Here is a 13,058-nt window from a genome sequence, read left to right on the forward strand (position 1 = left end):
GTATGATACCTGTATATAGGCAATGGCTGGCATCGCATCTAGGCTAGATGATGGCAGGTTGTCTACCTACTCATATATTGTAAAAGAAATTATGTATCAAAACGCAAAAGTCTCCTGGTCATTGATGATCCCCAGCTTCTTCTGGTTCACGTTTCGCCGACTACGCAGTTGAGTGCGTAGCCAGCCGTGCTCCCACAGCTTGGGTCGGGTTCAAAAGAAATGGGTTAGATCAATGGTGGACGGCGTAGCAGACATCTCATCGTTTCCTGCGACATAACTACCAAACACCGGCATATACATGGCAAGCGGTCATAGAATTAAACTACACATTCCGCGTTCACAAACCTATCTGCGGGATTCCGAGTATATACCAGACAACGAGCGGGAAATTAACAAGCCATGATAAGACTATAAGTCCTTGTAGTCGATGTAATTGACAATTACTATTGAACGATGGTCTACTGTGGTATCTGCTCAGGGGCAATAGTAGTAGGTGCTGGTCTCAAGAAATTGCCAGCTAAAGATACATACAAATCAGGGCATTATTAATAACATCTTCATATATAAAATTGTAAAGAGCTTAGTATCCCATCTCCCCAACCAGCAATTGTTATATCCAGTTGGCCTCCTATCACCTTTACTTGCCGCAGATACAGGCCGTTCGTTTCCAACAGGCGCTATCAGCATACGGTCAAGCTTTAGCAATGCCAAATAATCCATACGACCGGCGGTGTTGAGTCGAAGAACGCAATTTTACTTTATTTATCTCTTTTTACCTTCAGCAGCAGCTATAAACACGGAGCCTAGGTGCCCAAAAGACTCAACTTCTCCATCCCGGAGACACTGGGCGGCTCCTGCCTCCTCCAGCTCTGCTCCATCGAATCCGCCAGCACCGCATCGCCGCCCGTAGGCGCATATGTATCCTCATTGGCGGCGACCTGGCCTTCTTCCCCGTCGGCCGCCGCCTTGTTCTTGTCCTCGCGCTTGCCCCAGACCTCCTCGACGCCGAGCCGGCAGCCCTCGAGCACCTCGCCCATGAGGGCCTCGACGGTGCGGGCGCGCTCGAACATGCCGCGGCGGACAAGCCCGAAGACGAGCCGCTCAACCTCGGACTTGGTGCCCTGGACGCGCTCGACGAGCCGGCGGACCGAATTGACGAGGTACTCCTCCTCGTAGACGGTGCCCTTGCGGCCGCGGGCGCGCTTCTTCTCCTCGCGCTTGCGGTTCTTGGACGTGGCGCGGCTGACGCCCGTCCCCGCCGTGCCCACGCTACCGGCCTTGCCCGTGTAGCGCGTGAAGAGCGAGGCGCCCCCGGCCGAGATGCGAGACGATGCCGCGACACTGATGTCGTCGGGTAGGTTGATGTTGACCTCGCCCTCGTAGAAGGCGAGCGGGTCTTCGGCGGCGCGTCGGCGGAGTTCGGCGATACGGGGCACCTGGGCGCGGAGCTGTGCCTTGCAGTCGGCCAGGAACTCGGTCGACGATGCCAGAGCGTCTGCGAGCCCGGTGTCTATTGCTGACTCGAGAAGTTCCGGCCGGCCATGTAGAGCTACCAAGCGCAAAGCGTCCGCGAACTGATAACCCTTACACAGGTATTGAACAGCTGTGTCAAGAGACGAAAGATGATCAAGGTATATCATGGCGGCGCTAGTGTAGTCCTTCGCTTCTTCAAGCGCGTCTGCGAGGGATGTTGCCAAGTCGCTGAGCGCATCCTTGGCGAGTGGCGGGTCTTGTAACGAAGCAGTGAATAGGGCTTCCCTCCAACACGAGACTCCTGCTGCTCGGTAGCATTGCGTAGCTGATGCGTAGTCGTGGAGGGACTCATAGGTAAGACCGGCTTCGCGATTTTTCGACTTGGACTCCAAATACTCTGCGTACAGACGAGTGAGTATTGTGAGGTTGTTTTCGTCGTAGCGGTACAACCGAAGGGCGTCTGCGTATAGACTATGCTTAACGGTGTACTCCTGGGCCTCTTGATGGGCCGTCGAGGTCTGCAGGTGTGTAAGAGCTTTAGAATAACGACCCAAATGGTCGTCAATGGAGAACTTTTGGCGCAGATCTGGTAACTTATGAAGATCTTGTATAAACGGTAGGTACTCCCGAGGATCCCGCTGGGACTGTTGTGCCACAAGGAGTGCGAGATCGAGATTGTACAGACCAAGCGCCTCATCGAACAGGGTGTTGACGTCTGCAAGGAAACATATGTGCTCAACTGCCTTCTCAGCCAGCTCTTCGTCCTCCTGCATCAGCTGGGCAACAACTTGTAGCCCATCTTCAAAAGCGGGTGGTGACTTGCAAATGTTGGCGGTGATTATATTTTGCAGCGTGTCATTGTCCACTGTCTTTCGGGTCCGTAGACTTGCGAGAACAGCATCACAGACAGTGTTGGTTTTCCCAATGGTAGTGGGGGTTCCAGAGGCTGGTCCTTGCTCGACTGGCACTGGCGCCTCCGTGCTCTTGACTGGCTTGGTGTTAACATACATGGTTTGTGTAACATCCTCGTCCCGTAGCGATGAGAGGAAGAGATCAACGTATGTGACGTCCTTTAACTGGTCTAAGATGATGGTCACATTGTCCAAAAACTGTTGTGGTCGATGATCGTACAGGACGTTCATGTCCACTCGTTGGGTCCTGCAATACGAGAAAGCCCTTGCGTAGTTCATATCCTCGATCAGTTGTCGTATACCTGCGACCACCATAGCTCTCGGGAATATTGTCTCTAGGTTTCCTCTCGGCATCTGGAGAACCAAGCTCATGTTTGTTGGCATGGCTGTCACTAGCCTGGCGCCGCGCTCGATGCTGCGGCATCTCTCGTCCTTCTCGGGATCATCGGCGGGCACCTCGAGACCCTCAAGCTCAGTAAGATGGACAAATTTGAGCAGGTGATTCGTAGTGGTGAAAATCAGGTGATCTGGCGTAACCAGGAACGACGTGCAATTCTTGACCAGAACACGAGACTTGCCGGCTGAGCCATTTGCATAAAGATGACCATTCCTTGTGAGACCATATATGCACAAGGTGTTGTCCTGGGCAGAACCCGTGACAACACTCCAAGGTTGCAGTACAGGTAGACGTAATGACTGATCTTCGGTGATGCCATTTTCTGATGACACGACTGCGACCCTTCCCGAAGTAGCTTGAGCAAAACACTGGGCATCGAGTGACTGAGATTGACTAGCGAAGCCATATACCTGACCAGCTCTTGCGGTATCGGACCGCAGTAGTTGAGCCGAAGCCGCGTCAAACTGCACGGTATGTCTCTCTGGATATTGAGCTTGTAGCAAAAGTTGAATGTTGCCATTATCGCAGACGGATACTTGCCGCGGGATGACCATTCCAGTCGATGTTGTATCAGACAACGACAGTGCGCTCACCAACGAAGGCAACAGCGAACGTTGCCCCTTAACCTGCCATTTGTACAAATCGACACTGTCTTGATGGAGGACGGCCATATACAGGTTATCTGGAGAAAAGGCAACATCGGCGATGCTCGACTTCAGCTGTAACTCGTACATAGCCATTGGAGGGGGAATGTTTGCACTTCTTAAGGGGGTGAGTTTGAGACTTTGGCCATCGATGACAGCGGTGGCTCCATGATCGTTAGGGGGCACAAGCGAGCCCCGAGCGATGTTGAAGATGAACTCGGCTTGTAGCATCTGTGCAGATTGCTGCGATGGGACTACCATGGCCAACCGAAGGGATTTCTCGGGGTGCCACGTCAAACATGCGGGAGGCTTATGCGACTTGATTTCTTGCTTCAGATACCAATGGTAATTTCCGGTGGTCCAAAGTTGTATCCTGTCATTGAGTGTGACAGCAAGCACAGTTGAGTCACTGTTCCAGTCGAGACCAACGCGATCCGCAGAAATGTCTCGACCTTCAGGGGCTCGCAGAGAGAACTCGCCATGCCTGAGGCCGTTTCTTTCGAAGAATATCACATCAATGCCGTCGGCTTTCCGTTGGATACTGGCGAGCAGGTTGCCAGATGGGCGCCAGCTTAGAGCACCCTCCATGCCATCGACAGCCTCACTCACGCTATCGAGCACACCCTCGCGAGAATAGACCCGAATCACTCTTCGTGTGTCTGGCTCGACAGAGTTGATGGCAACATAGGCACCGTCGCCTCTCCAGCTAATGGTGGTCCTTGCATCATCATGGGAGCTCAAAGCGCCTTCATCTACCTTTTCAGGGATGGTTGGATCTCGGAGAGCCTTTGCCCCTTTGCCCTGGAACTGCGTTTCCTTCTTGCCCCAGCCGACGGACACTTGCTTCGACAGCTTGAGATCATCCAGAGTCATGGTGGCATCGGCGATGCCCTCGAAATTGCGGCTCATGAACACGACGGTGCGCGCCTTGGTGGCAATGGCCAGGAGTTCCTCGTCGGGCGACCACCTCGCCGCCGTGATGCCCTCATCGATGGAGCCCATGATCTCAATGTGCACGCCATCTTGGGGGCTGTCAGACTCTCTGACGAGGACGATGTCGCCACCCTCGAGCACCAAGATGGTGGTGAGGTTATCGCTGAAGTGATGCAAGCTGACAACCTTATCGACGGGCAGCTCAGGGCTCGGGCTTAGCGCCTTCCATGATGCAATCTCGTGGAAGTTGCTGGGCGGAAGTGGCCAGAAAATCAGCTCACGGTTCGCTTCCTTTGCTGGCTTGGCGGAAACCCAAGCGAAAGGGGAAGGAGTTTTGGTGACGGACAACCAAGGCAAAAACGGGCGTGCAGCTTAACTCACAAATCAGGATCGCCTTCGGCATTCACATGCTCGGCAAGTCTGAGCAGCCGAAGCTTGCCATCCTTCTCAGAGGGGCCGAATGTGCATAGTATTTCATCCTTTGCGGGGTCCCAGCAGGACGAGGTGATGGGCTCACCCTCGTAGTCGGCCGGAGGCGTCCAGGAGCTGTATAAGATGTTGCGGAGATTACGCATCGTGTGATCTCTTTACTTGACACGCAGAGAGTCAGTATCATCAGCCTTTGAGCCCAGCCGAGACTGATATCTGATGCGATCCGATTAATTTTTCTTGCGGGGTAGAGCTTAGGTAGCTTATTGGTACTGTGCAGGGTAGCTCTGTTACAAGCGGCCGGGCGAATAAGCCTTACTTTACATCATTCTTTCACTTCCTCCCAACTACAACAGGTAAATATAGCACGTAATTTTGTGTATAGAAATAGAGAATTTCTTATTATATAATACTGCCACGGTACTTATTTTACTTGAATAGCAGCTTTTCGATATACCAGAGATTTGACCTGCTTGTTCTTGAGGGGCTTGGCACTACACCAGCACAGTGCTTTACAAAGAGATCGGAGCTGACCGGGCGCTACAGAATCACCATATGTTCAGGAAGTTTTTTTTTTCTTCGATATGGCCTGACCCCTGGTTCGATGGGCATGTACATCGGACGGGTGTTCTGAGGCGGGCAAGGCGATAGTGGGGAGGGTAAGATTTACAGTTAGAATCCTTGTGATCCAGGGCGCCAGGTCGGCTAAGCGCTGGAACGCCCCGCCAAATGAGAGCCGATTCCCCAGATCAATTGTTCCCCGAACCCTTGATCTTCCCCAATCTTCACTATCGGCTACTACATATTCAATGTGGATTCGGCCTCATTCTACAACTCCAGATCTTCTGCACCACTTGTATCACCCTCCTGTCCCAGCTCAACTAGTGCCCGTACTACAGAAACACATAGCTGCTACTTGACCGAGTCCCTCCGCACTTCGCCATGGATGTTGCCTATAAACAGCACGCCAACCAGGCGCGCAGGAAGAATCGTTCTTCCACAAACCTGAATCACCTCACATTGGCCCCTCTCACCTCCAAGATGCCTATATTAGACCACGATGCTCTGCCCGACGACCTGCCCGACTTCGTCGCGTCACCACTGCACTACAACCCATCCTACTTACAGGGCAAATCCGCCCCAACAACCCCACGGTTGCTCGCACGCTCACCCGCAAGGACCGGCTCTCGCAGCCGCCGATCCTCTCTGCACGCTATTCAGCCAGACGCCTTACCCAAGAGTAAGTCGACGACGCAGCTGGTCGCCGGGAGACAATCCGGAACTCTCTCGCCTACCGCGAAGCGCCGCAAGGACGAGCACGGGCTCAGCACCTACGACCGTAAGGACAGTGACTGGCTCCTTCGCGCGGGGGCACTGATCAGCACCGAGACCAGGGAGTCGAAGGGCCAAGCGTGGCTCACTGCGCGATTCAGCTCCACAAGTCTTACGGGACTGCGTGATACCGAAGAAGAAGTCTATAAACGTGAATTAGCTCGAGAGAAGGAGCTCGCCAGTAGACGGGGGAGCCGCCGTGGAAGCTTCGTCGGCCCCGAGGACGCGTTGTTGTCGTTGACGTCGCCAAATAGCCGACTGGGCAGCCGTTCGCATAGTAGAGTGGGCAGCCGGACCATGTTGCGGACGCCTCTAGACCGGCAACAACACGACGAGGGCTACTTTGTTCATCACGAGCTCGCCACGGCGGATTATGTTCAGGGCCCGGATTTTGTAAGTCTGGACGAGAAGCTCGAAGCCATCGAAGTGGACACCACGCGGGCAGACGAGGCCACAGTACGGCGGTTAGTAAAGCGCGGGAGTGCTGGCGTGGGCTCCTGGATGGGCAACCTGATTGGGTTCTCTCTCTTTTCCGTCGAGGAGAACGACGAGGAATCGGATGATGCCGAAGACGACTCGTCCGATGTCGAGGAAGACGAAAGCCAATTGGGCCGCAGTCCCAGCGCCGGACATCTTGAGGAACTTTCTGCCGCCTCAGAACCTCGAATACCCCCGCCAAAGGCGGATGAGGGGGCCACTAGCTGGCAGGATGCTGCATGGCTGCTGAGCGTCGCTTCCAAGGTCTTGCTCTAGATTGTGAGACAAGGCGTGAAAGTCATTGGTCGAGTGCAAACGACACCCCGAAATCCCAGCATGTCAGCAGCCGAAGCAGGGTATTTGCTCGCAAGGACTTGCACGAATTGGGCCTGCACAGCTGTCGGTGTGCATTAATACAAAAAAAGGTGCGAGTTGTTCATCGAATGTTTTTTCTTCTTTTCTGCGGGAGCTTCGGGTTGCCACGCTTGTAGATTGAACGGACGCGATTGGTCAGGACTCCGACAGCCTGGACAATACAGGCAGTTATAGTGTTTACCTACCGTATCCGTACCACCTAATGAATATATTGGTTGTAATCAAATCAAATCAAACAACGTAGCCAACTGTCAACCGCACAGCCCTGTATCGCATATGAGCCACGCTGCCACGTGATAACCAGCCAGCTAATAGCCAGCGGTCCGATAGGTGACGTCCGGTGTATATGGTTACTAGGTTACCCAGTCCAGACCGTGCATTTTGATGAGGCTATATATTTGCTAACGGGTAGTAAGCAACTAATAACTGGACATAACACGCGAGAAACGAACAGGGGCCCACCGAGGTAGAAAGCGACTAAAAGACGTCGGTGATGCAGGTTACTAGCTGAAAAACCATAGAACAAACCACCTACCAGCGGCCACGATGGCTCAAGAGGAGAAGAATAAGAAGAAAATTAACTCCGTATACAACACCGTCTTGCATGGATGTCAAAAGTTAATGTGCGGGGCATCCATCCATCAGACAGGCCAGAAGGAAGAGTCGCTGGCCGAGTCCGCAACGATGCTTGGCGACATGAAGCAACGAAAACAGGTTTTGGGAGCTGTATGTGCTGAACCCACAGGTTGGGTGCTGCATTAGCCAGCTATTGCGGCTCTCCCACATGTGTCAGGTGTGTGCTGTCTGCTAATGCTACCGGCATGCGGTCAGTGGTAATAGTCTCCAGTTTGGGCTTTGATCTGCGGCCCTTCAGTTTGCATACGGGGACCGTCCAGCTGTCTCCGCCAGCGACATCCATCGGTCAATCACTAATAGCGGCATCATCTGCGCGGAGGGACCAGCTAGTAGGTGGTAGACAAGCATGGTGAGAAATCTGCTGATGGATCAAGGAACACATACCTACTGGTTGTGAAAACCTACTCGCCCACTCTTGTTAGGGGATATAGACTTATTCTTGGGAGACGGCATGCTGTGAGAAGTGCGATGTAGGTAAGCTCGGAGGAGTCTCAGTGGTTGAACAATATGAGCTCCCCGCCCGTCAGTATTGTTCGTTCTTAGGTGTATGTTCTGTGTGGACATGAGAGCATTGGTAGACTTTAAACGCACCATATCCTGGATGGGTTCTTCTAGCCCAACAGGCCAGCTGCCGGCTATATTTGTTGCATGCATAGAAGGAAACAGCATGACCGTAGAAGTAGTGGAGCATGCGACAGCGCATTTCGGTGCCGGCTTGCCGGTCAGCACGGGTGGCCCGAACAAGGGACATCTAGATGGAAGGCGTGGGTTCTGGTGGCCTCGTCTGTCCTATCCATGTTTCTAATGGGTGTGAATTGCTCATGACTCGTTGTTGGCGTGCTGTTATGTCTGTAGTGGTATAGTACGAGTGCGACGCTACGCTCTGGAGCTAGTCGCCCGCAAGCGAACATGGTGCAGTCCATGGCTGGACTCCATCTCTCAGCTTTGAACGCAGGAGGAAGGCCGACTGATGATGGCTAGTGAGCTAGCTGAGCCATGCCATCCGGGCTGGCTGATGGCTCGCACTGTATACTTCGTCTGAATCTGGACCCCTGGGCATCTCGGCCCAGTTAGCGGGACGTGCCACTGGTAGCGCCTATGACGATTACTCTATCAAGCAGTATGACGTCGCCTAACGCGCTGGAAAGCCTGGACCCCCCACTGAGTATTAGGTGAAGCTTTGGATGCCTGGCGACAGCAGAGTTTCGAGAAACCGTCTGGCGGAAGTTGACTGGCTACACGAGAGACGTTTGTTGGCTAGAATCTCGCGGAGAGCCATCACTGCCGAGATCCACGGATAAGTGAGGGGGCAACCAGTATCTGGTCCATCACATCTCGCCATGACCAGAGACTCGAGGCGGCCCACCCGGAAGAAAAGTCGAGGAGTCAAGGGACTGAGTCTTGCCGTGGCGGGCTCACGGGGATTTCAGAGAGACCCCTTCCGCTTGGTCAGTCAAAGACCCTGCATTGAAACTCTCAACTAGCCGCTGCTGTGAATCTGGTCACACCCGCGCAAGCTCTTCCGGGCACCTTTGCGGAGGTGGTACGTATACGCTTTGCTTTGCGGCCGATTTACTTTGGTCTTGGCTTTGGTGTAATGTGCACTAGGAGCCATGTGGTGAGGGCTTTCGCGGAAGAATACGAACGAGGGTGTAGAAGAGGGTATATTAGAGGGCGCAAAATGGCGATCTTAGCAAAACGGCCAGGGTCTGTAAGTATGTGTGCCTGTGCAGTGCTGCAGTCTGCAGAGCTGCAGAGCTGACCGAACCCATGGCCGCTGTCATACGTGCACCCGTGTGGTGGTCCGAAGGGAGCAAGGCAGCAAAGGGTGGAAATGTCGATCACTTGACGTCGTTCGGGGGTTTTTATAGAACAATGATGCTCGTATTGGGGATCCAGGCAGTCTGGATGACTTCCCGTAAGCCCGCCCGCCGTCGTTGGTTGATCCAATCCGATGATCAAGACGTCGGGCGTTGTTGGCTGGAATCGTGAAACCGTTCCATATCGCAAGGTGAGTGAGCGAACAAGCGATATACGGAGCCACCGTCGCCGTATGCAGTGCCGAAGTGCAGTATTTTCGCAACGGTTAGCAGCTCAGGTGGGTCGAGTAGGGTGGGCGTTGATTATGATGATATTTGAAGGTGAAAGTTTTCGAAACTCTCACCAACAGGCATCGACCTTCGTCACTTTAGACCGCCTTGCATCCCAGCGGATAGCTCCGATCTTTCTTCTCCCTTCTCTTTTTGCCCTTTCTGTCGTTGGCCGAGACAGAAGACAGTCTGTTTTCTTCATCCTTAATACTGAGTACATGTCGGGTTTAAGGCGGGCCCCCCATTTGCTTATTGAAGTTGTCTGGTCCGACTCCTCCAGATGGATGAAGTCGTTCCTCTTCAGGAGACGGTCTCCAGCGTCTGTTTGACTAGGTACATGGTTAGTCGCAACCCCACATACCTACTGCTTGGTACCTAGGAAGAAATTTGTTTGACTACATCTGGTCGAGACTTGGAAGTATCAAATGTAGATATTGCACTATACAGTCTATATTTTCTACATGTATGTACCTGCCTGCGCAGTAGTGCAGTCTCGATACCGTCGGTGCTGTGCACTACAGAAAGGCAAGTTGGGCAAGTAAGTATTGATGGATTGATTATGTTGATTTCTGTCGCTAATGCTAATCACCGACGAAAGAAAGAGGGGCAACGACGCTTTTCTTTTTCTCTCCCCCCCCCCTCCCCCCTCCAACCTTCCTCCCACTGGAGACCCGACCATGACCTGCCTATATGTATGTAACCTAAGGTAGCCCCCCCGGTACCTCTGCCCATCACTCCAGATAACAGCACCCATCTGCATACTACCTACTACATCATCCTCCGACGTCAAGAATTTCCAAGGGTCCTCATTCCAGGGTCCTGTCAGTTCCGGCCGGCTTCTGCGCTTAGGAAGGGGTTCTTTCGTAGCAGCAGCCTGTAAAGAGAGAGGTAAGTGGTCATTGTATGGATTGAGTAGTGTTACTGCAAGCCTCATGTACTTTTTTTTCTCTCTCCCGCCTGTTCTGCTTACCTGTCTCCTATTGCCGTTACATGCCTGCCTGCCTACCCTCCTGTCGTCCCAATGACTTGAAGAAATGGATCAGTACGTGAGTGAGGGTATGTACAAGGAGGTCAGGTAGGCAGGATCGATGACCTCGTCAACCTACCTTACCTGCCTACCTCATACCATACTATCTCCCAGTCTACCTCAGGCCAGATGATTCTATTCCGTCCTTGGTTTATTAATAACTTTCACTTTTTTTTCTCTTCTCCTTTTGCTTCCACATCCATCCATTTGATCCCTCTCCTGCAGCGCCGGCAACAAACCAGCACTGCAAAACCATATACCATTGAACCAACCTGCTTACCTCAAGGTGCCTTGGACACCCAAACCTAACCCCATTTATTGTCCTGTCCCTGTCTACCTGCCTATCCATCCATCCATCCTCGTCCCCCTCATCATCTTACCCCCTCCGACCATTTGTAGAGAGCCGTGATTCATTTTGTTTCTTCCTAGTTCGGCTCTAATCAAAACCAAAACCGCTCCAAATCACAGGTTAAGGGAAGCCAAATCAAGGCGAACCTATCTATCTATATTGGCCTGCCTTGGCCTGCTTCTGCTTGCCCCGGACTTTTCGTACTGTGTTGTGCCTCCCGCCTGATAAACAACAGAGCCAATCCTTGTGCATTTGTCGTTTTTAACGTAGGCACACAACACACAACTCACGCTACAACACTACACAACACACGCGCGCACACACATATACACCCGCCCGCAACGCACACGCAATTGGGAGAGTGCAGGACTATTATTTCATTCCCTCATTGTCGGCCCCACCAGACTCTTGTCTCGTTGCCCTATCAAACCAGCCGCCCTGGGGTGTCCTCTTTTCCACATTCAAGACTAAGAAAGTACTTGACGCTTATTTTCCCCCGTTGGGGAATACACATCGGCTTTTCCCTCTAAACCGAAACCATCCTCTCCCGTCGTCGACTCCTCACTACTGTAGGGTTAGCCGCCTCCCCTTACCACTTCTGTCGGCTTTAGGTCTTGGAATCAAGCGCCCATTTTCTGGTCTCGGTTCTGACCCGCGACAGTTTTTTAAAGATCCCGCAAACCACTCACATTTCGCCCATAGTCAACTAGACCAAAGATGTCTTCCGACAACGTAAGTCAAGCACCGACAGATGAGGGGTGGTTTACCGATTGTTCTTATTATTGTAACTCATGGGAGCATGGGCGCTGACCCAAGCCTTGCCGATTGCAGCATGACGGAGGCGACTCCAATCTTCCCGATCTGGGAGACGCCATCGACATTGTGACTTTCAGTCAGATCCTGGAGATGGACGACAGTGAAGACGACCGCGAGTTTAGCCAGTCCATTGTTTTTGGCTTCTTTGAGCAGGCCGAGGAAACGTTTGAGAAGATAGACGAGGCCCTGTGAGTTTGGCCCACAACCCAGAGAGCGCCAAGGAGGGAGGCACCACTACCGTCCCTGTGATGGCTTCCATAAGCCACCCCCTCGAACCCCCGCGATCGGAATATGCCGTGACTGACTGCTGTTGTCTTATTTTTTTTTTCTTTGATAGGGAAGCCAAGAACCTGGATGAGCTGTCCAAGCTCGGCCACTTCTTGAAAGGTTCTTCAGCCACTTTGGGATTGACCAAGGTTAAAGACAGCTGTGAGAAGATCCAGCGGTACGGAAAGAAGGAAAACGAGGACGGCACACCCGAGCTGGATGAGGAGCTTTGCCTGTCGCGCGTCACCGAGACGATGAAGAGTCTCAGGACCGAGTATAGCGAAGCCGAGACCACGCTCAGGAAGTTCTTTAACACTCCTGCGGCGTAAACGGCACATAGGCGAAGCTAGAGACGTGCCATGGAGGTTGGCCTGCGCTGCACGACATGTGTCAGGGTTGGTCCTACATCCATGTGCGACCTCGAGAGGGAAGACTGGTTGGAATCGTCGGCGACAACTGCAGCTGGCTTAGCCCTCAGGGGATCCTAGGGGGTTTCATTCAGTCAACTGTTTTGGGGTGGAGGAAATCGACGATACCCAACTATTTATTCGCCTTATTCTGTCACTGTTGTCGAATAGATTTTGCCCGCGTGGTTGTGTGAAAGCAAGTGGTGGACGGGGGGCTCTATATCGCGCGCACAGCAAATCCCTGAGCTCCGGCGACGGGGCTGCTTCACCTTATATAGAGAGCATTCGACGAAACATTGCATACAGAACTTTTAAGCTAGGAAAGCTTACTGCCATTGGAATAAATACACTCCTTTTTTTACGATTATGGATATCCTTCAAGAATGCGCGCCTACCAATGAAGCTGCTATGACGCGCGGATGCCGAGGCGCAGGTCGCGTAGGGTAGATGCTTTTGGGGCTTGTTGCAGTTGGCCCTGTGACGACATGGCCTCTA

The 13,058-nt window shown here is 52.8% G+C and overlaps 3 protein-coding genes across 3 annotated transcripts; 2 read left to right on the forward strand and 1 right to left on the reverse strand.

Annotated features, from left to right (window-relative positions):
- Positions 1 to 803: 803 nt before the first annotated feature.
- PG985_009157 (IKI3 family protein) lies at positions 804 to 4,933 on the reverse strand (the record flags this gene model as incomplete). Its single annotated transcript, XM_066828925.1, has 2 exons — positions 804 to 4,608; positions 4,740 to 4,933. The coding sequence occupies 2 exons, from the start codon at positions 4,931 to 4,933 to the stop codon at positions 804 to 806; spliced, it is 3,999 nt and encodes a 1,332-aa protein (XP_066683837.1).
- Positions 4,934 to 5,729: 796 nt separating this feature from the next.
- PG985_009158 (uncharacterized protein) lies at positions 5,730 to 6,872 on the forward strand (the record flags this gene model as incomplete). The annotated part of the gene is made up of 1 exon (XM_066828926.1): positions 5,730 to 6,872. The coding sequence occupies one exon, from the start codon at positions 5,730 to 5,732 to the stop codon at positions 6,870 to 6,872; it is 1,143 nt and encodes a 380-aa protein (XP_066683838.1).
- A 4,918-nt stretch (positions 6,873 to 11,790) lies between these two features.
- PG985_009159 (hpt domain-containing protein) lies at positions 11,791 to 12,485 on the forward strand (the record flags this gene model as incomplete). Its single annotated transcript, XM_066828927.1, has 3 exons — positions 11,791 to 11,805; positions 11,905 to 12,077; positions 12,227 to 12,485. 3 exons carry the CDS (start codon positions 11,791 to 11,793, stop codon positions 12,483 to 12,485), a joined length of 447 nt encoding a protein of 148 aa, XP_066683839.1.
- Between the last annotated feature and the right edge of the window lie 573 nt (positions 12,486 to 13,058).

The sequence above is a fragment of the Apiospora marii genome, assembly GCF_038362585.1.
Source record: "Apiospora marii strain CBS 49790 chromosome Unknown utg000005l_segment0_segment0, whole genome shotgun sequence".
In the NCBI taxonomy this organism is placed as follows: Eukaryota; Fungi; Ascomycota; class Sordariomycetes; order Amphisphaeriales; family Apiosporaceae; genus Apiospora; species Apiospora marii.